At 36.9% G+C, this 24059-nt stretch overlaps 2 protein-coding genes across 35 annotated transcripts in view; one reads left to right on the plus strand and one right to left on the minus strand.

Annotated features, from left to right (window-relative positions):
• Window positions 1-19544, minus strand: part of FUBP1 (far upstream element binding protein 1) — a 39964-nt gene extending 20420 nt beyond the window's left edge. For 7 of the 33 annotated variants that reach the window (XR_013959900.1, XM_080655578.1, XM_080655574.1 and 4 more), the window contains exons 1-16: window positions 19296-19544; window positions 12092-12182; window positions 10396-10434; window positions 9820-9859; window positions 9253-9305; window positions 9102-9173; window positions 8923-8980; window positions 6471-6633; window positions 6276-6374; window positions 6051-6152; window positions 5701-5803; window positions 5502-5602; window positions 4543-4684; window positions 3262-3422; window positions 864-1015; window positions 699-778 (exon numbers count right to left, since the gene is read on the minus strand). Coding sequence is in view for 28 of the 33 variants with exons in the window: in XM_080655578.1 (XP_080511704.1) it covers window positions 699-778; window positions 864-1015; window positions 3262-3422; window positions 4543-4684; window positions 5502-5602; window positions 5701-5803; window positions 6051-6152; window positions 6276-6374; window positions 6471-6633; window positions 8923-8980; window positions 9102-9173; window positions 9253-9305; window positions 9820-9859; window positions 10396-10434; window positions 12092-12182; window positions 19296-19415 (1576 nt within the window). In the remaining 5 variants the exon portion in view is untranslated. Of the gene's footprint in view, window positions 1-698; window positions 779-863; window positions 1016-3261; window positions 3423-4542; window positions 4685-5501; window positions 5603-5700; window positions 5804-6050; window positions 6153-6275; window positions 6375-6470; window positions 6634-8922; window positions 8981-9101; window positions 9174-9252; window positions 9306-9819; window positions 9860-10395; window positions 10435-11194; window positions 11258-12091; window positions 12183-19256 lie in introns of all 33 variants that reach the window. The other 26 variants (XR_013959901.1, XM_080655596.1, XM_080655594.1 and 23 more) reach the window with 10 other exon arrangements.
• Window positions 19545-19665: 121 nt separating this feature from the next.
• Window positions 19666-24059, plus strand: part of DNAJB4 (DnaJ heat shock protein family (Hsp40) member B4) — a 53806-nt gene continuing 49412 nt past the window's right edge. The window contains exon 1 of one of the 2 annotated variants that reach the window (XM_080654993.1): window positions 19666-20028. The gene's annotated coding sequence lies outside the window, so the exon portion shown is untranslated. The remainder of the gene's footprint in view (window positions 20029-24059) is intronic. The other variant, XM_080654994.1, reaches the window with a different exon arrangement.

Raw genomic sequence — 24059 nt, forward strand, 5'->3', positions numbered from 1 at the left:
GGAATCCATCATTTAGTACCTTCCTAGAAACTACTCCAGTGAAAGAGGCCTAAAGGTAGGTAGTAGGTGAGAAAAAAATAATCATAAACAATTGTTAATTGGTTTCGATAAGTGCCCCTTTGACCATCCATAGTGGGGAAAAAATAACAAAGAATTGAACAGAATGTAATATATATATAAAATCCAGATCTGAACAGAGAAAATATTTGAAAAAATATATTTTAGAGTTTTAACATGCAGATATTAAATACAGGCCTGATTTTTATTAACAGGTAAGGTTAATGTATCTAGAATACTAAAACAGACAACTTACATACCTTATTTGAGAACTTAGGAGTTTAATGCCCAAATATTAAACACTCCATTTAGACTCGTAACATACTATATACATGAAATGGCACTAGTACCTAAAGCCCAAGACATTGCACTCCTTCCTATAGCTTTTGGCTTTTAGCACTGTGCTGTATAATTTCAAAAGTAGAGAAAGCCAAATGCAGGTCGAAAAAGGTTCCATGACAACAGACCATATTCACACCATTCTTACACACTGGGGTAGAACCAGAACCTAACACTCGTGTTGAAAGAGTGAAATATGTGCAGAAAATGGCACACAATGTAGAAACAACACTAGAAAATAGAAGAATGTAATAGGAGTAAAAAACAATACAAATTACACAAGGATGATAAACATCTTTTACCTGGATCGGGAGGGGCCTGTTGCTGCCAGTGTGGATATGCATTTCCCCATCCCTGGGGAGCATAAGGAGCTGGAGGACCACTGAAAAGATATAAATCAATGTAAGTATATGACCTACAAAAGCTAGAATCTTTGAGGAAAAGCACAAACAAAACTCAGTACTTACTGAGGAGCAGGGCCAGGTGGTCCCGGATTATAAGGTGCAGGGTTGTATGGTCCCATTGGAGCTCCAGGCCCAGGAGGCCCAGGAGGCCCATGGGGCCCTGGGACACCATGGGGCCCATGGGGTACAGGTGGCCCTAAAGGATTTACTGGGCCCTGCAAAAAAGCAAAACGACTTACAAAAATCAGAAAAACAGCAATGGCCGAACAACTCAAAGGTCAATTCCTGGGTCATGCCTGGATTATGGGCTCAATCCCTAGTAAAGGGAGTTCAGGAGGCAGCCAATTGATGTGTCTCTCCCTCTCCCTCTCTTTAAACTCAATAAAAACATATATTTAAAAAAAATACTTAGTTGATGTCTTCTTTTTATTAATCTAACTTGTAAAGACCAGTAGATTTAACTGCCCTAAAACACTCCTTTCATTTCAGTTAATATTTACCATGAGACATTTTGGACAAAATAGTTTTTAAACTACATTTGGTTGTCATTTTTCTCACTACAAAATAACGAAGCTAACCTTCGTGATATTTTTCTTTTTAAAATATTTTAAAATGATTTTTAGAGAGAGGAAGGGAGAGGGGAGAAATACCGATGTGAGAGTGGAACATTGATCAGCCGCCTCCTGCTGGGGATCAAGCCTACAACCCAGGCATGGATCCTGACTAGGAACTGAACCAACCTTTCAATGCACAAGAAGACGCCCAACCAACTGAGCCACACTGGCCAGGGCTAACCTTCATGATTTTTAAAGTTCCTTTTATTAGGATGTCTCTAATTGCTGTCACCATCCCCCACTTCTAACATTGTATTATCTATAACCCATACTTTCCAAATAGTAAAAAACAAAACAAAACAAAACAAACCTGAAAAAAATAGCAACATTTAAAAAAAATGTGTTTTTATTCAGAGGGAGAGAAACATCGATTGGCAGCCCCCTATAGCCCCCTACTGGGGATGGAGCACACAACCCAGGCATGTGCCCTGACTGGGAATCAAACCAGTGAGTGACCTTTTGGTCATGGGATGACGCCCAAACAACTGAGCCACACTGGCCAGGGTTAAGTAGGAATATTTTCATAGAGATACGTGCCAGGCACTCTTTTAAGTATAACACATGCACCACACACTCATACTCAAATAATTTAATCCCTAAACCCTATTAAGTAGGTAACAGACTAAGGCAAAAATGAATATTAGGTTTCCCAAGATCATAGTCAGTAAATAATTCAGAGTATTTATTTTGTTAATTCTCAACTGAGAATTTTTTCCACTGATTTTGAGAGAGAGTGGAAGAGAGGGAGAGACACAATCGATGTTACCCCAAGACTATTCAGTGTGTGGACCAATGCTCTAACCACTGGACAATGCCAGCAAGGGCCAGAGTATTTTGAACTCAGATTGTTTAACTTCTCTAGGACATTCTATTCTGTTTGTCCACCAATCCAGAAGGAATCCTAATCCATGCATAGTAAAAGAATAGTAAAATTCAAAACCAAGATGTGCTATTCATTTTTCTGCATTAATCTCTGCCATACTGAGTTCACAATTATTTTCTTCATGTCTCTGTGCAATTACACTTATTGCCCATACAATGTTTGTGAACATTTTTATAAGATATTCTTTAAGTATTTCTTGTACATTTATTTTGACTTCCCAGACAGAAACAGTGTCAAATTTCTTTTGCACCCCATCCACAGCATGGCAAACACCAAGGAGAATTTTTCTAAGAAATTCTAATTATTAATAATAGTTTAAGATGCTCGCTCACACCCTATATTCTTTATAGTAAAAGAAAACAGTAAAGCACTATTTACCTCATTTATAAGAAAGAACAGTCAAGACTTTTTATATATTTTTGTACTACCACCAGGAAACTTTTCTAGCAGAAACATTTTCAAGCTTGGCCATGCATCAGAATCACCTGGACCATCTTTCTAAAAGTAGATGTTGGGCTCTATTCCAGACATTTTGAATGAGAACTGCGTGTTAAAGTGTAGAGGTGGAAAGCACCCAAGTAGTCTACATTTAAAACTCCCCAGATTACTGCCTAAGAATTAGGATTTATAAATTTCTACTGTAAAGTGAGATGTATTTGATTCATCTTTGTGTCACCAGGGTTACATATAGTAAAAGCCACATATAGTAAAAAACACTGAATTCCTGTTAACTATATCCTTCAAATATGTTTCACAATTCTCTGCCAACCTTAACATATCTGCAAGTAATGCTATCCTCTTATCTACCCACACCAATATAAGGTTCTAAACACTTATGACTATATTTAATTAGGTTACTTTCATTACTGGAAAATCGTTTCTGTTTATGTTATCTATTATGTAATGAGCCCTATAATTCTAGACTAGAACCTATGCTATAAATTGAAGTTTAAAGCATACTCACACCAATCTTTTCTTCTATGAGTTGCCGAGCATAGTCTATTTGCTGTGGAGTGCCACGAATTGTAAATAACTTCATATTAGGATCTGCATTAGGTGGAGGATTTCTCTGTAGTTCTATTCTTGCACCAGACTGTTGGCTTATGCTTTTAATGGTTTCACCTCCTAAAATCAAAACACAATTATTTCTCTAAGAATTCAAAGGATACAAGAAAAGGTTTTTAAAATAAAATGAAAGTAACAAACGAACTAACAAATACAAACTCATAGATACAAACAGAATGACGATTACCAGTGGGGAAGGGCAAATTAAGCAAAGGGGGTCAAATATATGGCAATGGAAAGTAATCAGACTTTGGGTAGAGTACAAAATAGGGTATATAGATATAGATGTACACCTGAAGTTTATATAATGTCATTAACCAATATTACTTCAATAAACTTAGTCACAATTAAATGGGTCATTAAGCTTTGACCAGTAGTCCATCTGCCAATATTCTATTAAGATTTTCCATTTATTCTATACTTTAAATCAAACTGTATAAAGCATTTCATGCTTCTCTTAAAATACATTTGAGTTTTAAGACATAATTTATTTAGTATATCTGTACCTAACCTTAAAATGGACAACTTATCAAAATCAAAATATTTGGTTCAATTAAACTGCTTTTACAAGCAATATAAAGTAACACATTAAAAAAATTTGAAAATTTGCGCCGAAACCGGTTTGGCTCAGTGGATAGAGCGTCGGCCTGCGGACTGAAAGGTCCCGGGTTCGATGCCGGTTAAGGGCATGTACCTTGGTTGCGGGCACATCCCCAGTGGGAGGTGTGCAGGAGGCAGCTGATTGATGTTTCTCTCTCATCGATGTTTCTAACTCTCTATCCCTCTCCCTTCCTCTCTGTGAAATATCAATAAAAAAAATATATTTAAAAAAAAAAATTTGAAAATTTGAACACGTGTATCAGGAAATAGCAAAGTAAACAAAAACACCCAGACCACTTTTGGGGTCAAAAGAAGTTTCTTACACTAATAATAAGCTGTTGGTCTCTTCTAGAAGCCCGTGTGAATCAAAGCCTACTCTTTTTATTTAAGTATATATAAGGCCCTTCTCATTTATGTTTTAGTTGTTACACATCAACATAACACTTTTCTACTAAAATACAGCTCAGGAAAAATCACTCCCACTTGTTTAGAACAGCAACAGATATATCATCAGAAAAATTAAGTAATAGGTTAAAATTTTAACCCTTTATTAAAAGATTAAGAGTTTGAAATACATTGCCTTTTCCTATTATTAATCCAGTTTTCCCAGTTGGTACAATGAAATTAAATTCCTGTAGTCCACCAGGTGGTCCCATGTTCCAGTTGCCTTGACCTCTACCTCTCCCTCGACCACCAGGTCCAGGTCCACCAGGATTACCAGCCTAAAGAGAAAGACAGGAAACGAAGTCAGTATAAAAATACTCTTCTTTCCATAATAAGTTACATGTCTATTTTTCTAAATTAGAAATTTAGAAAAGTTGGGAGATAACTTGGTAAAAGTAATCAGCCAGTAATAACCACCATTTATTCATTTTATACTGGAATGAGTAAGGTAGCTAGCTGCCTTCCTGCTCCAAGATGTGTGCCTTAAAGCAACTTCAAACTTTTTATTTTTTTTAATATTTTTTATTGATTTTTTACAGAGAGGAAGGAAGAGGGATAGAGAGTTAGAAACATCGATGAGAGAGAAACATCGATCAGCTGCCTCTTGCACACCCCCTACTGGGGATGTGCCCGCAACCAAGTTACATGCCCTTGACCGGAATCGAACCCGGGACCTTTCAGTCCGCAGGCCGACGCTCTATCCACTGAGCCAAACCGGTTTTGGCTCAAACTTTTTAGTTATTAAACAGATTCTGATATAAAATAAAGGGGGGCTTTCAGATTTGATGAAGGAAATTTTTAAAATTTCCAACCAAGCTTATGTTTTTATTGATTTGAGAGAGGAAGAGAAACAACCACCAATGTGAGAAAAATTGGTCAGTTGCCTCCTGTACGGGCCCCAACCAGAGATCAAACCTGCAACTTAGGTGTGTGCCCTGACCAGAAATTGAACCCGCAACACTTTTGGTGTACGGTATGACACTCTAATCAAATGAGACACCTGGCTGAAGCTGAAGAAAAATTTTTTGAATGAAAATAAAACAAAGAAAAAAAAAAAAGAAAATAAAACAAAGAAATTATTAGTATTCTATCAACCTGAACACTTCTAAGAAGGTCTGTAATAATTTCTGCAGCATGCTGACATCGGTCTGGAGGTCCTGTTATTTGTGCTATCCTGTCAGGTGTTGTTCCATCATCTTCAAAACAAAAGAAAAATGGATTAATTTAACGTTAAATGTGTCACTGTCAAAAGTAATTGCTACCAACACTCAGAAAATTAAATGTACGTACTCACCTGGCTTAAATTGAATTCGAACACCAGCATCATTTTGTATTTTTTTAATCATTTCTCCATTTCTTCCTATTACAATGCCAACAGCAAATCTTGGAATGGGGACCTGATGCAAAGGAGACCAAGTATTAAAAAAACCATTTACTGAAAATCAAGCTGCCTCAAATCATAAAAAATATATATAACAATCTTTACAGGGTAACAAGACACAAAAAATACTACTATATTCTAAGGTGGAAACTGGGAGAAAAAAAGAGGATACAATGTTAGAGTAGGCTTTGTAATACAAAACAGGAAAAACACTATTTTACTTATACATTAGCACAAAACCATTTCTGAATATTTTTACTTACATCTATCCCTTCATTTCCTCCAATTCTTGACCCATACTCATTTCGAACTTCTCTGAAACCACCTTGATCACGAATTAACTCTAACACCATTTCCTTGGCTTGCTGAAGTAGAAAAAAATTACCCAATTTAGAAAGCATGTCTCAAAACATTGCAATTTATTCATACATGTTTTGCTTATTCTGCACCCACCCCAACCCTTCTTTGTAAAATATAAACTTGTTTACTTGAACTTTGTATGGATCTCCGGTAATCCTAAGAGGTTTGTCAGCACCAGTATTCTGAGGTCCATCTTGAATCATAACCATTTTAACTCCAGCCCGTTCCTGTTCATCATAAAAAAAGAAGTATTAATAAAAGGGGAATAGAAGGAAACCGGCTTCAAAACAGATGAATAGTAATCATTTTACAAATAATAATACCTGAAGTTGTTTAATAGTCTCTCCCCCCTTTCCAATAACTAATCCTGCTTTGCTAGCTGGAATCATTATTTCTTGAACTGCATTTCCTGGTCCATCGCCATGATGGAAGCCAGGGGCTGGTCTTCCTTTTTCAACAATCTGGTCCAGTAATCGTTTTGCTGACCTGTTAATAAATTAACAGTCAAATAAGTTGTAATATACACCAAAGCTTATCAAAGAGAAATACAAAATATAACCAGTTACTTCTTCCAATTCCAGTTTAGGTGGCTTAAAGCTAAATTTTAATAATTTCAATTAAAAGAAAATGCCATTAGGGTCAAAGATTGAAACTATTCAATCAAATTTCTAGGTATACAATTTTTAAATATTTTTGAGAATCCAGAATTTCTAAGTAGCACTCAAATTCCAAAGTTACCGCAATATTAAATTGATTCTTATGAGCAGTGAGTAAAATGTTTTTTAAAATATGTATTTTTGTTGATTTCAGAGAGGAAGGGAAAGAGGTAGAAACATCAATCATAAGAGATAATCATTGATCCGATGCCTCGTGCACGGCCCCTGTAGGATGGATATCAAGCCAGCAATCCAGGCATGTGCCCTGACCAGGAATAGAACAGTGACCTCCTGGTTCATAGGTCGATGTTCAACCACTGAGTCACACCTGGCCGGGCAATATTTATATTTTTAAACCATCACTTTGGTCACTCAGATGTTAAAATGTATTCATTCAATAAATACATAAGATATGTCAGTTATATACCAGGTTTCATTCTAGCTAATGGGGATACAGCACTGAACAAAACAGACAAGAGTTTCTTCTGGCATTGCTCAGTGGTTGAGCGTTGTCCCATGAACCAGGATGTCACTGTTCGATTCCTAGTCAGAGCAGATGCCTGGGTTGTGGGCTTGATCCCCAATAGGCGCTGTGCACGAGGTAGTGGATCAATCATTGATCCTCTCTCATCACTGAATTTTTTCTCCCTCCTTCCTTCCTCTCTGTAATAAATAAAAGCATATTAAAAAATAACATGTTAAATAAATTACATGTCATTTGGGAAGGGCTATAAAGAAAATCAAAAGCAGAATAAGGATAGAATGTGTATGTGTGTGAAGGGATGCTATTTTATGGAAAGTAGATATGGCAGACCTTACTGATAGACATTTGAACCAAGACCTGAAGGAAGAGGGGGAGGGAATGTGAAAATACCTGGGGGAAAATGTTCCAGAAAGAAGAAATAGAAAGTGCAAAGACCTCAAATGAGAAGCATGCTTGATGTGCTGAAAGAATAAAAGAGGCTACATGAGGCTAGAACAGAATGAGTTGGGAGAACACGTTGTAATATAGGCAAATCACATCACAAATAAGGCGGTAGTATAGAAGGTGGCAAAAAGAGGCTGGATCTCAAATAAATTAGGAATAAAAAATGACCAAGACTTGCTTATGGATCAGGGGTGGGCAAACTTTTTGACTCGAGGGCCACAATGGGTTCTTAAACTGGACCGGAGGGCCAGAACAAAAGCATGGATGGAGTGTTTGTGTGAACTAATATAAATTCAAAGTAAAGGAGGGGAGGGGAGAGCAAGAGAACCGGATAGAACAGCCGGATCCGGCCCGCGGGCCGTAGTTTGCCCACGGCTGTTATGGATAAATGAGGAGTAAGAGAGATAAAAAATATTAAAAGAGTTGCCATACATGTTAAGAGATAAACAAGTATAAATAAATAAATACATATATAAATAAATAATAGCAAGCTGGGAATGGGCTGTAAAACTATGATTTCATTTCCTAACAATCTAATGTTTGAGGTGCACTGAGCAGCTGGATATGAGCATGGAATTTAGAAAAAGAGACCAAGGCTGGAGATAAAAATTTAGAACATAAAATCTATGGTATATAAAGCTATGTGTTAAATGAAGGTTAATAGAGTAAATTAAGTCATCTAAAAAGTATGTGTAGATATAATGTAAGAGGACTGAATTTTGTGGCACTTTCATGTTGAGCCCAGGAAGATAAGGCTGACAACCAAGATAAACTGAGAAAGAGGAGAAGAGAAGTAGGTATCTAGGCAAGTGGTCCACTGTGTCAAACAGTGCTGACAGGCTGAATGAGGAAGCGGCCAGTAATGATCTCGAATAGACCAATTTTAACGGAACAGTGGGAATCAATGCCTGACTGGTGTAAGGTCATAACAAAATGAAAACAGGCAGATGATATACCAAAGTAGAACTACCTCTTTATTTAAGGAGTTTTGTTGTAAAAGGGAGCAGAGAAATATAAATGTGGGGTTCAGGGATGGTTTTGGTTAATGTGAGATTTTCTGTATGCTATTAGAAATTATCTAGAAAAGAAGGGGAAATTAACAGTGCAGGAGGAAGTTGGTTCAATTGCAAAGGCAATGCCCTTCAGTAGGAAGAAGGGGGCTGGCCTTAGACACATGATATTCATACTTACTGGACAGACTCAGGTGTTCCAGTTAACATACAAGACCTTTCTGGAAGGCCACCACTGTCTACAATATAAAACAAACAAACAAAAAAGTTTAAGGCTAAGAAAAGGTTAACACATACCATAATTTTCACTAGAAGCTTAAAAATATGCTAGCTTTCTATTCAGTATGAAAATAACATTACCAGGAGCAATCTGTATTTTGCATCCAGATTCCTGCTGTATACGTGAGATTTGTTCACCTCCTCTGCCAATAACTAGAAAGAAAATTATTAGCTGAAAGATTGCCAAGTATGTTTTGACTGTTTTCAAAGCTTTAGAAACTAGGTTACTTACTAAATCCAACCATTCCATCTGGAACTTTGTATTCTTCAGTCATTACAGACCTGCTAAAAAAACAAACCAGAAACTAACATCTTCCTTCAAAGAAAGTTAATTTATTATCATATAAAAGGTACTCTACTGATGAAAATGGAGGTCTAATGGCTCAAACCAGGGTTCCAGGAACATGTTTGTTTATAGTCAAAATATGGCTTGAGTAAAGTTAGAATCTTAAGGTAACACACATCAAATGAGGAGGGTATGATGAATGGAACAGTCTGAAGACATGCAAAAAAGCTGGAGTAGAGTTGAGGGAAGTCATTTTAATTTTTTTTAAAAATGGTATTTTAATTCACTTTACTTCTTCTAAAATGTGTCTAATTACACCCATCCTTCCAAACTACAAATGTACGTCACTCAAAAAGAAAAATGATCATTTTGTATTACCTTGTTAAGTCGAAGGAAATGAAACACACAGACACACACACGGCAGACACATATTCACCGTACACTAACTTGGTTGTGTTTTTACATACAGTTCAACTAAAACTTGCAAATCAGTTGAAAAGCATTTGACTATACCTTTGCTGCTGATGCATCGGTGGTAACTGCGTCCCAAAAGCTACCATAAAAATTAAATAAAAATTGAAAAGTTTAAATAAATTTAAGTTCACATATATTTAATACTTTTATCAAGCAATTCCAAAGTATTTCCCTGATGCACAGATAATACCTTGAAGAGAGTAAAATTTTATGCAGAATACTTAAATCAACATTGACAGTAGGCAAATAAAAAGTCAGTAAAAGGGCAGACATTACTAGCAATGACATAGAAAAAAACACCTGTCCTTTTTCAAGTGGTGCAAGTATAGATTAAAAAATAGAGCAATAAAACAAAATTTAAAAAAAGTAAAATAAAGAAATAGAGCCAAAAAAGATTATATAAAATAATTTAATGGTCTCATCTCATTAATATATACCTGGCCATAACTGAAAGATAATAAAGATAGGATGCACATATCTACAAAGAAATTCATTATAACATAATATTCATGGCCTTCAACTAACTTCAAAGATATCCAACAAAAGACAGAAACAAAATCCTAATTAAAATCCAGTTACTTTATTTTTTTAACCCAACTTCAAATGAATACTTACAGTCATTTTGAGGAGCAACTTTCTTAGCATCTGGTTGATCTGCAAAATTAAGTGTCTTTTAATTTTTTGCCAATAAGTACAAATATATGAATCAGTCCCCCCTGCCCAAGCAAGAATAAATATCAATATAAACATTTATTGAAATAGCTGAGAGTATGGTGTAACTTGAACCAAAAGTGCCAAAACGTAGCCCAAACTATTCATGTTTAAAAGATGCACAGACATTTAAAAAAAATTCTTTTTGATTGTATCAAATCACTGACCTTAATGTATGTTAAGCACTTTAGAATGTTATAAGACAAAGTATTTAGGTCCGTTACTAGCAAAATATCACATGCTAAAGGCTAATGATGCTTCCCATTGTAGGAACTGAAGACTGGAAGAAAAGAAGACCTATCAAAATGTGAAAAGTTGACATATCAAAAGTTGAGTGTATCAGACAGTGACCACAAAGCTATGCAAAATAAACTTTAAAATGACATTACAAGGCAATCTCGATCTAAACTGTTCTATTGTTCTTCACCAAACATATCAAGGCATAAACTTCAGCAGAAACTCAAAGCAACTGCATGACTACCTTCATCTACATCCTTTACAGATGAATACAATGCATACCTTAGAATAGACAACTGATAAAGTACTATTCTCCTCCCCCCTTCAAAGTTAAATAATTAAACATCAGAATGTTGTACAGCAAAAATTCAGACACATAATCCAAGAAATACTGTGTCCATATCAGAATCCACTGGTTTATTTCACGTTTACATACTAAACACAGGTAATAAATAAAAATTCCTGCCTTTAAAAGGAGAGGGCATTCCCTCCCAGTGTGTTGTACTGCTCGGACTTGTCCAAGAGCCATCTACACATAAAATAAAAAGAATACATTACATACAACATCTGAAGCATCATTAGCTCATTTTTGTTTTGTATATTAAAACCTCACTGTAAATGTGAAAGTCACTTAATAAAACCATGTAGTCCTGGTCAAAAGCTACAAATACATTCTATAGGCTCATTCAGAATCCTCCTCTTAAAAAAATAAAAAGGCAAAAAGAAATTGTATCAAAATTTCATACATCAAATCTAAAACAAAAATATGTGCTGACTTCTAAGTTCAGAAACTTCAATAATTTTTTTTAAATACAAGGCACTGTAAATCTACTGCTTTAAGCCACATTGAGTTAAACCTGAAACACAAAACAAGGTACTAAAATAAATAAAAATGTAGCAATACAATGGTATAACCTGCAACACACTAGAATAGCAAACTTTGGCAACTTCAACCTTTAAAGTGAAATCTGAAATAGCAGAACAATGAAAATATAGCATATAAAAATTTAATTCATGTATGATGAGAAAAACCTGTGAAATGTCCCCTAAACATTTTAATTTTCACTCCCCCTCCCCCAGAATATTAACAAGTCGTCTGTGCAAACTGTCAATCTGGCACAATCTTAAAAGAAGAAAAATGATGTTTTCTAATAAGACAAAACTGGCTGGTTGACTAAAATTTTACCTACCTTGTCTAGGTTTCTTTTTCCCCCTTTCCTTTTGAGGGCAATATAAGCCTTACAATTTTAGGAATCTTATGATAAAAGTAATGTTTCAATACAATAATAACATTTGAAAAATTATGAAAATTATTTTAACTAAACTGTGTAAAACAATAAAAATACTTATGGCTATAATTTACCTCCATCTTCCAAAGGTCTTTTTTGTCCCCCATAACCATAGTCATTTGAATTCAGTGATGTACCAGCATCACCTCCAATTTTCGCTGCAATCTTAAAAAACAAAAACATACTATCATTAAGAAGAGCACCATAATTACTATATGCTATTTAGTACTCAATTTCCTCATATAGTTCCTAATACCTATATATGCCAAATAACTATCACATAGTAACTAATTTGATAAAAAGACAAATTATAGTACATTACTACCATTAATAACTCCAGAGTTAACAAATAATCACCTGAAATTAAGCTTTTCATACAAGAACAAACAAAGGAGTAATCAATTAGGAACCTTAAGAAGACTAACCAAATAGCTTTGAAGAAAATCTGGATCCTAATTCTATCTTTGCCACGGCTCTCTCCCATGACTCCGAAGATGATGTGTGTGGGCATAGAGAATGTGAATACCTGTGGGACTCTAAGGCTGTGTTGTCTAATAGGGCAGACATTAGCCAATGTGGTTATTAAGTACTTAAAATAGTCCAAATTGGAGGTATACTTTGAAGTGTAAAATATACAGATGTTAAAAACTTGAAATTAACTAAAGAATGTAAAGCGTCTCAAAATTTTTTATATTGAACACATATTAGAATAGTAATATTTTAGATATGTTGGATTAAATAAAATGTGTGACTTGCATTATATTTCTACTGGACAATCTTGCACTAAGGAAACATGGGGGCAAGAAAGCCTCAGAAATAGACATAACTAATTTTATCCTTAAAGACTAAACTATTAGAGTGGGCCAAATAATTGCCTGAAGTTGACTAAACAAACATCATGCTTGAAATACCAGCCTCAAGTCACAAGTGGGGCACAACCAATGGATATTTACTGCATTTTTCTATGAAAGAAATGAAACTAATATTGTTGAGTGCTAGCAACAGGCCAAGCTCCACACTATAAATAAATGTTTCATATTCATTTTGTCATTGAATAATCATAACATCTCTATGAGGCAGAAAGTATTTAGTGAAGTAGAGATCTATCTTACAGTTAAAAGAAATTAAAAGAGGTTAATTTAATTAAGATTACATAGTTAGTCAATGCTGATATCCCAATTTCTACACAATCCCAGGCTAATTACTATGAGGGGGATAATCACTAAAGTGGGTGAATGGCTCAGAGTTCATATTACATTATTCTTTCAATTTTGAGTATGTTTGAAATGTTCCATGATAAAAAATTAAATGGAAAATCAAACTTTTGGTAACTGAAATTCCCCCAAAGATATCCTGATGTGGAACTAAACCAACTATACCTCAAGCTTCATTATAACTAGGAAACTAGAGAAAGTAAGAGTATATTCAGAAACTTGAGTCATAAATCCAGTATGTATCACTTATACATACGTTCCCACATACCAACTGTATTTCCCAGGGTTACTAGATTTCCCTTTTTCTACATGCAAACACATATAGAAAAGCATATTAGAATTAAGTATACTATAGCTTTGGTCAATCTAACCTTCCTTAATCAACTTTCACTTTCTTAAAAGCCTGTTTGCATCTTTGAGCATCTAATTAAAACCTTATTTCTTTTCTAAGATTTTCTCATCATACCTGAAAACTGCTTTTCCATCCTTAAGGTTTTGTTTTTTTTACGCTAAGTCTATATAATGGCTTGTCAAATAGAGGAGAGCACTGCAATATGTTAAACGTTGTAGCTATAGTAAGCACAAATTGTCAAGACAGTTTTGCACTTAGCATTGAATTGTTCCTTAGGAACTTAATTACACTGCCAGTATTGATGGACATTGATGTTAAGGCAAGTATTTTAGGCCAGAGAAAATAGTGATACCAATGACTGGAAAATAGTTTAGGCTGTGAGTATCTCCAACAGTTAGCTTTTATAAATGCTCTATAAATCTGCAAAGCAGCACTCCTTGGAATTTCTAAACAGAGAAAGTACACTTATTTTTACCTCCCTATTCATTCAATAGAGAGGGAGAAGGAGAGAGAGACATCAATTGGTTTCCTCCAGTATTCTCCCTGACCAGGGATCGAACAGGTGACCTTAGGGTTAAGAAGAACCAGTAACACCATCTCAAAAATTCAAAATACAAAGACATCAGAGCTTTTGTAAAAAAGCCATCAATACAGATTTGATCAATTCTCCAAAATCAAAAGAAAACATACATTTCCCAAGTCAGCGATTTTCAACCTTTTTTTAAATTTCATTGCACACATAAATTACTAAAATTCTGTGGCACACCAACAAAACTTTTTCTGATCTGACACACACACACACACACACACAGGTATAATTTTGGTTTATTCACACCAGACAGCTATTGTTGAGTTGGCTGTTGTCATATTTTCATTTGACAATCTAAGGGAAAAGAGGTCAGAATCCCTAAGTAAATAGTCAGGTATTGAATGTTTAAAAATTCTTGTGGCACACAGGTTGAGAATTGCTGTCCTAAGTCATTGAAAGGAGGATTAATTTAAGAGAAACAGTAGTTCCTAAAATCCCACCTCCAACTATATATAAAATTCTTACTAGACTAGACAATTAAGTGTAATCAATTTTTTATTTTAATTTACAATAATTCAAGCTTTTCATTTGGACCTCAAATGAGTAAATATTTTTTTGTGTTTTATTGTTTTAGCATTTTCCACCTTTCTTCATAGACTGTTCCTACTACCCAAAAGTTCTGGATATTTAAGAGATTATTTACTCATACTATCTGATTTTAGAGATTATTTTTAAAAAATCAGAAGCTGATTCTCAGAAGCAAACTACCTAAATGCCTAATGCAGGGGTGGGCAAACTTTTTGACTCGAGGGCCACAATGGGTTCTTAAACTGGACCGGAGGGCTGGAACAAAAGCATGGATGGAGTGTTTGTGTGAACTAATATAAATTCAAAGTAAAGGAGCGGAGGGGAGAGCAAGAGAACCCTCCGCTCTTTCGGCTCCGCGGGCCGGATAGAACAGCCGAACGAGCCGCCGTAGTTTGCCCACGGCTGGCCTAAGGTGACTAGCTCCTAATTTTCAGTCCACTACATGCTTCCTTTGGCTTTGCAGTACTACTGTGATTTGGGTGGATTGTGATTCTGGTTCAACTAATTTGGGTCCCTGCCAAATTTCCCTGTGCATTCTGCACTTGGTTCACCTTATCTATACAAAGGAGATAACCATTTTTCTATACTTACCTAGCAGGACGGTTGTGAGAATTAAATGAATACAAGTTTAGCACAGAGCCTAACATAGTATATTAATTGCTAATTAAACAGATCAGCATATTATAATTTAAACGTCTGCGCGACATCAAATATTTGCATTTTAAAATTTTAACAATTTTTATTTGTCCTGCTGAAGATATATGTAGTTACATTCTATTTGTGAAAACTGCCTGCTGCAGGAGACTAAGGTATGTGATTTCTCTTTGTTATCCCTAAGGACTGACATAGCCATATTGTGGGTATTCAACAAATGAATTTCTGCAAGACCATAATTATTTTCAAAACAAAATTTCATTACTACCTAAATTCATTAAAGATATTTCTTGATTCAATCGAATAAATACTAAGTACCTGCTGAGGGCCAGGTTTTGATGGTTCCCATGCACCAGAAATGTGAAGATGCATGAAGGACACAAGAAATATTACTAGGCCACCATTTTATTAACATTGTTCCCTCTCTACAAACAGGAAACTTTGCTTATTATCATAATCGAACTTTGCTATTCTGTTCCAAATTATTTAAAAAAGTCATACTCAAATGCTAGTTTTCATTGATGGGATTAATGGTGATTAAAATCAACAATTGTATTTTATAAAATTTTCACTGCATTCAAACAACATAATGCAATTTATAATTATCAAAAAAGAATTATCAAGAACAATTGAGTACTGGCCCCTGCCGGGTAGCTCAGTTGTTTGGAGCATCGTCCCCTATACCAAGGTTGCAGGTTCCATCTCCAGTCAGGGCACATACTAGAATCAAAAAATGAATGCATAAATAAGTGGAACAACAAATGGATGTCTCTCTTTCTCTCTCTCCCTCTTCCCTCTCCTCTCTCTCAAATCAATAATAAAAAAAAGAATGACTGGGTACTTAATAACTAATTTAGAAGTTAAGCAGAATGGATGAAGTTTGTTATTTTTGCTAACTTGTGCTCTACCACTGTATAAGCTATTCTTATACCTTTTCCTTCCAAAGAACATAGCATAATACTTTGGACAAGGATATGAAACTTAAGGTTAGATGGGAATTTTGGAAATATAATTCAGTGCCCTTTAGGAAAGTAATCTACCACTTTATTCATCTATCTAGTCTCAGCCTCTGTCTGATTCACTTCTATCTTCATATAACATTGAGAAAAAAAAGTGGATAGGTACATTTTAATTTTCCAATGTTCAGAGACAGAACTTATTATTTAATGTGATCACCAGAATCCCAACCCCACCTTTTGGAGTCACAACCTGAAATACAAAAACATAAATTTCTAAAGTGTACAGGTTGGAAACCCTAAACTAGAGAAGCAATCTAATCTGGTGCCCTGTGCTGGATTTAGCTCACAGAATGTATTATAAAAACCTATAAATTTCACAGTAAAAATAAAGAACTAGCATTCTCTGGGGGGAAAATAGAAAAAATTTGGCAACTTGGCCTAAATTACCCAGATGGCAAAAATCAGTTAGTGTAAATGCCACCACTAGCATTTACTAGGTAGGGACCAGGAATCCTAATCACTTAATCCTGCTTGCCAACAAATAACTGTCCAGCCAACAATGCCCATAGGTATACAGTTCTTTGAGAATAAGAAGCTGTTCTTGTAACTCTCCCTTCCAAAGAACACAGCATAATACTTTGGACAAAACAATGAAGCTTAAGGTTAGATGGGAATTTTGGAAATATAATTCAGCGTCCTTTAGGAAAAAGTGGTTCAAATATTAACCTAACTTGTTCCTTCAGTCCAAGTACTCTTCCCAACATTCCACTTATATAAGACAAGCAGCATCCTAAAATGTAATCAGAAGCTAAATTTGGAAACCTCAGATTTAAGATCTAGTCTGTAAAGAAACAATCCAATTATTACAGCAAAGACATCTATCTATAAAGGATCGTTACATCAAGGGCATTGGGGCAGCTGACCTATTGGCATGAAAAGAGTACAAAAAATTCCAGTTTGAGGACAATTTCCACATTAAAAAGGCAGTCTAACTTAACCAGGAAATTATAGCTTAGCCAAATCATGAAACCTACTTTTTATTAAAGCAGTCTTTCAGCAGTTGTATCCATCTGTACCTTTTCTCGCTTCTTGCCTCACCCAACACTATCCTCCAGTGACTTCCTACTTGGGTTGTCACTGCAAAACACCCTCATACCTTTGCACATGCCGCTTCTTTACTCCACTGGTCAAACTCCCACTCAGTTTTCTTTAATGCCTTGCTTAAAGTATCAGTCCTTTACTTTGGCAGTTAGATACCCCACTCCCTGGTGGTGTGAACAGTGCTTAACTCCTAGTAGGAACTCTATAAATGTTTATAGAACAAATAGATTAACTGTCCTTATTATGTCCACTTCTTTATGAAAACCACTCATTTGCATTTGGTTCCTATAAGCCAGAAACCCAATTCACACATTTAAAAATTCTCCAGTATCTGCCCTAGCCAGCTTGGCTCAGTGGGTAGAGCGTCGGCCTGCGGACTGAAGGGTCCCAGGTTCGATTCCAGCCAAGGGCTCATGCCCGGGTTGAGGGCTCGATCCCCAGTGGGGGGCGTGCAGGAGGCAGCTGACCAATGATTCTCCCTCATCATTGATGTTTCTCTCTCTCTCCCTCTCCCTTCCTCTCTGAAATCAATAAAGAAATATATTTTTAAAAATTCTCCAGTATCTAAGTACAGTGTGTGGCACATAATAATTCAATATGCTAGTTGAATAAAAATAAATCCTGTTATACAAATGTCTCAGTCGCTATTCAAAACATGTTCAGAAAAAATAAAAATTACGTGAAAAAACTGTAGCGTTAGTATTAATGATGACTTTCCCTCGACTCTTCTGAGTATTCTGACTATAAACTAGTACAGGTACATTTTTATTTATGTGTTCACATTATAAAAATTAAAGAGCGATTTGTTACATCACTACCGATTTTATGGATTTTGACTGAAATAACCCTTTAAGTGGAGGGTAAAAAATAATTAAGTGAACTCCTAAGTAATCAAAGCATAGCACAAAATTGGTTTCTGATTACCATCTGTTTAACACTAACGTCTAAAAATGTCTGGCACCTATTATGCATAGTGTCATAACGAGAAAAAGATTCTCAATTTTGCTTACATACAAGTCCAGACCAATATCACACATTTTAAAGTTATAATTATATTAACGTACTTCCCAATAAAGATGGAAGATCAAATTAAGAAATCTTTACTTCTTGAGGTACATGTTTTTTTTTTTTTTTTTAAGCTTTCGTACGTGAAAGAAGTGCCTTCGGGGCAAATGTATGCACCTACGTAATACAAAGAGGTGATCAGTTTACGACTCTGAACAGAGAGGCAGATTCAAATTGAAATCTGGGGTAAAATGGGCCTGAAGCCATTTTGAGAAATAAGGGGGAAGGACTGGTATAACACGGGCACGTAAATCCCGCCATGAGGAAGAATTCCAACCCGGTGTTCGGTACTTTGCTAAGTCTCTTCCTTGTCATTGTGAGAGTGAATGACACCGAAAGATTAACTGCGAGGAGAGGCTGTGAAGACTGCTCTCACGGCACATCCTTCCCCTTACAAGGCTCCGGGGGGCAGACCCTGGTTTCCCTCCCAAACTGAACTCACTGCCAGAACCTTCCACACTATTGTGTGAAACTAGGCGCGCTTCCTACCACACGGGAACCATGTTCACTCTGAGGAGGAGGGCACGCTCACTCCTTAAGAGAAAGAAGCGCGTGTGCCGCAGGGGAGGACAGAGAGCCAAGGCCATCCAAGCGCAGCACGCGTCGGGGTTACCACGGGCTCCGACAGCAAGAACACAAAACCTAATTCTAGCCTCTGACCGGCATCACCAACGTGGGGAAACGTGACTCTCCCCACATTTCAGAGCCCGGAAGAGCATGTCTTCCCTCCTCCTCTGCGCGAAGAAGTAGCGGCCTACTCAGCCAGCGACCAATTACCGTGAGCCGTCGGGATCCCGCCGCGCGGCCCCGGCTTACCTGCCGGGCTCTCTGCAGCGCATCTTTGAAAGCATCGTTAACACCTCCACCGCCGCCGCCGCCGCCTCCACCGCCAGCTGAGCCAGAGGAGGGTGGAGGGACTGTTGAATAGTCTGCCATCTCTACCCTACTGTGGCCGCTACCGGTCTTCACAGAGACCTTCTCCCAGCCAACTGCTAAGAAAGAAAGAAAATGGCGGCCGTGGAGCCTCTATCACATTCTTGTGCGACCATCGTGCCGTAAAGGGGCGGAGATTGAAAGCAGCAAATCTCGCGATGTTTCTAAGCAAGTAGCTGTGTAGGGGTGGGGTTTAAAAAAAAGGGGACAGGCACGCAGGAAGATGTCGCGAGAATTGTGTTTAAGATTTCGCGAGAGTGTGGTTTGTTAGGGCGCCCCTCTCGCGCGTTCCTGTGTTGAGGTGTGTGGCTGCCCCTTTAGGGAGGGTAAGGTCGGCACGGCGACCGCGGTAGCATCGAGTTTCTGAAAGCCTGAAGAAAAGCTTCTTAACGGTCGCTGCCTGAGGGAGTTAGTTTCGGTGAATTTTACGTTGGGGGTAATTCTGCGTATCCATAGGGAAGAGGGTGACGTCACGAGCGTCAAGACGACGCTACAGTGTCCTGAGGTCACTGCAGCCGGTAGACCACCAGGGAAGAGCGCTCTCTGGTCGCCGCGAGGTGATGCTCCCGAAAACGTCCACCCGGTCTAGCGGGGACTCGGCATGATTTTCAGGATAGTAAAGTGCCCTTGTATTTTACTTCTAGATTGTTAGATTTTTAAAGTTTTATCACAAGTGGGGGTGAATTCAGGCTGGAGGCTTGTTACCACGTGAGATGATTTTGGGTAAATAATGTGGATGAGGCTGTGATAATATGACTGCTGTTTCCCCCCACCCCCTCCTTTTCATCTTTTAAAAAAACGTAAATTGTTCCTAAAACTCAGTTTTAACCAGATTTAGTAACCTAGTATTCTATGTGTCCATGACCAATTTCATTGAGATCCTTGTAATTAAGAACAACATCCTTTTCTTCATCAAAAGTGACTTTGTAGCTTCTTAGAAATAGTTTCCCCCAGCCCCGCCTGGTGGAAGGTAATGTTCTGAACTGTCATTTTAGGACTAGATAATTACTTTCTTATTTCCTGTTATCTACTTCAGTCGCCAAATCATTTCAGATCTTCAGACCTTTCCCAGTGTAACGTGGCACGTAATTTACTGCGTTAATAGCCGTTCCAGACTTGGAGGATGCTGTGGTAGACTATTACAGTGACTTTTTCCAGATTCTCTCCATTTAGGTAACAAAGAAGGAGGTAAAATGAACTTTACCAACTTTGGCATTTTGTGTTTTGTTAATTAGGTCTATAAAGTATCTTTCCTATTGCTAGTCCTAGAGTAATTGAGAGAAATGCGTGCTGCAGCCTTCTGATATCTAAAACTAATGTGCCCATTTGCTCAAGGCCCAAAATAAGATAACTAAACAGATATATGCACATACATACAAGTGGGTTATCATTTTCTTCCCATCTTATCCAGTTACAGTCTGATTATCTTTCCAGCGTTTGTAGCCATCTCTTTAGATTTGGGAGGAATTTTTATTTGTAGAAGTAGTGGATGTATTGGACTACAGATTAAACCAGCTGGTAGAAAAATTAAAAGCAGTGTTGGGCGGTGTTGCCAAATAGAAGTTTTATACTTGCATTTTGAGAAAGTGTTCAACAAATGGCATTTATTAATCAGTCATTGATTTTTTATATTTTGTTAGACTTATGTACCTGACCTGATCAACATAGAGTTAACCACAGTGATTTAATTGATCTCTAAACAAATAAACTTTATTTCATGTATACAACAACTTTACTTGTCTCTAAATAATGAAAATAAGGAATGCCATTTCTAGGTTTTGGGGTGTTTTTTGTAGATTCTACTGGAAATATGGATATTCTGTGATGGGAATCAGTCTAGATCAGGATTTCTCAACCTCAGCACTGTAACACTTTTTAGCCAAGTAAGTCTTTGTTGTGCATTATAGTATGTTTAGCATTCTTGGCCTCTACCCATAAAGGCCAGTAGCCTGTCACCCTCCTCCCTCACTCCCCACCACCAATTGTGACAACTAAAAATGTCTTCAGACAATACAAATGTCCCCTGGGAGGCAAAACCATCCCACATTGAGAACCACTGGTTAGCCTTGATTCCTGCCCCTGCCTGCATCCATCAGGAAGACTGACTTACCATACTTCTGAAATATGTATATTACAAATTCCATTACTTTTCACTTCCACTACTCCCAAGGTACCATCACCTCACACCTGGACTGTTACAGAAGCGTTCTGGTGGTTTTTCAGCTGCCACCCTTACATCCGTATGAATTACTTTTAAAAATGGAATTTTGTACAGCAAAGTGCATAATACTCATGTAAAGTCTCAAAGGTAACAAGTACCCATGCATCCACTCTCCAGGAATGTTCTCTGAGGAATAGACTGTTATTGTACTTTTGAATATCAAAGGGATGTTGCTAGAGGATTGTATTACAGTTGTTTCTTTTGGCAGCTTGAATGATCTCTTTAAAAGGAAAATCAGATCATCCCACCTCTGTCTCCAATTTCACTTTGAATCCTACCTCCTGGAGTGAGTGGTCTAAGGGCTCTATATAACCAGTCAACTGTCTCTATACCCTCTTCCCTCATTACTCTCCTCCCTCTTACTCCACTTCAGCTGTCTGGTCACCTTGTCCATGATCTTTCCTGCCCCTGGGGCTTTATACTTTTCCTCTGGGATGCCTTCACATGGGTGATTTGTCATGCTCATTTGGGCCTTAGTTCAGATGTAACCTCCTTAGAACATCTCTGACCTCTGGTTGTGCCATTCTACAACACTCTATCCATTACCATATTCTCTTTACAGCATTTATTTAAAACCTACCTAAATTTATCTAAAATTAAAGCATTTGTCTAAAATCTTATGTTCTGTATGTTTACTTGTTTATTGTCTCTCTTCCACTTTTATGTATCTACCATTGAGTAGGCCCCAAAACAATGTCTTAGCATTCTAGCTATTTGTTGAATGAACGAATATTGAAAAAAATCTGCCTCTACATTTTAGTTGGTTTTGTGACATTGTGCAAGTGACTTAGACTGTGCTCAAGATATCTCATCTTGCCCTAACCGGTTTGGCTCAGTGGATAGAGCGTCGGCTTGCGGACTGAGGGGTCCCAGGTTCGATTCCGGTCAAGGGCATGTGCCTTGGTTGCGGCCACATCCCCGGTGGGAGGTGTGCAGGAGGCAGCTGATCGATGTTTCTCTCTCATCGATGTTTCTAGCTCTCTGTCCCTCTCCCTTCCTCTCTGTAAAGAAGCAATAAAATATATTAAAAAAAAAAAAAGATATCTCATCTACATAATAAGCATGACCTACTTTGCTATCCTAGAATGAGAAATCTGTGAGCATTTCAGAAGCTGTAAAGTGTTATGCAAATGGAAATTGGTATTATTAAACATATAATTTGAGCCCTAACCAGTTTTGCTCAGTGGATAGAGCATCAGCCTGCGGACTCAAGGGTTCCAGGTTTGATTCTGGTCCGGGGCATGTACCTTGGTTGCGGGCACATCCCCAGTGGGGAGTGTGCAGGAGGCAGCTGACTAATGTTTCTCTCTCATCAATGTTTCTAACTTTCTCTCCCTATCCCTTCCTCTCTGTAAAAAATCAATAAAATATATTTAAAAAATAAATAAATAAATAAACATAATTTGGCTTCTGGTATATCATAAGGACAGGAAAGGATAATGCATGGTACTTTGCATCTGTAAATTTTTTGGGTTAAACAGCTATGTTCAAATCTTAGTTTTGGGAAGACTATAACCAGTGACTTGATTAGGCTACTTGTGTGTTCGTTCTGAGTCCAGTCAGTCTCAAAGCCATTTGTACTTTGCTGATAATTCTATATTCTTTCACAATAACTGATGAAATCAGACTTTTGTTGACTAAGTTTATTCCCCTTTGTAATGCAAATTCTCTTAATTGTGGATGCATCATAGCTGACCTAAAATTAGTTTATTGTGCTTTTTATAAGTTGGCTAATATTCAGCTGAATTATATTATAGTTACACTATTATTACAGAAATTGGTATCCCATATTTCATCCTCAGAATGAAGCAAAAGTCAGTATTTTTGAGCTTATAGAAGTCTAGCAGGGAGCATTTAGACTTGCCAAATAACAGAATGAAAACATGAGCAAAGATAATAAAAGTTATATAAAAGGGGCTGGTAAATATATTGGTAAGATTTTCCATTTTATCTTCTAATTTATTGGTTACCAAATGACTGAGTGATTCTTGGCACAACTTTTCACTACTGGATTTGTTAAATCTAGGTACAGTATTAACATTCTTATTTATAGCTATTGGAGAAAAATCATTCAAGATGACTTTTTGTACAGACACTTTAAGAGAGGCAAAATTTTACAGGCTACTGCCCCACCTTTATACCCATCATCTACCTCCTAACAACTCTTAGAAGAATCTGATAACTTCATGTTATACTCTGTATCATTTAAACCAGGCCTGTGTTTTCTCAGTGAGCAGTCACAACAGATTCAGGTTAGATAGGAGGAAAGTGGCCACTTCAAATTAAACTAAATAGTCCAGAATGTTGTTAGGATATTTGATCATTAAGTTGGTCTTTGTCCTTAATGACTTTTTTATCCCTTCTGATTGAATTTCAAGGATTCTATTTCAGACTAAGGTATGAATGGAAGCAGGAAATATTTGCAT

The sequence above is a fragment of the Plecotus auritus genome (assembly GCF_963455305.1).
Source record: "Plecotus auritus genome assembly, chromosome: 2".
NCBI classification, from domain to species: domain Eukaryota; kingdom Metazoa; phylum Chordata; class Mammalia; order Chiroptera; family Vespertilionidae; genus Plecotus; species Plecotus auritus.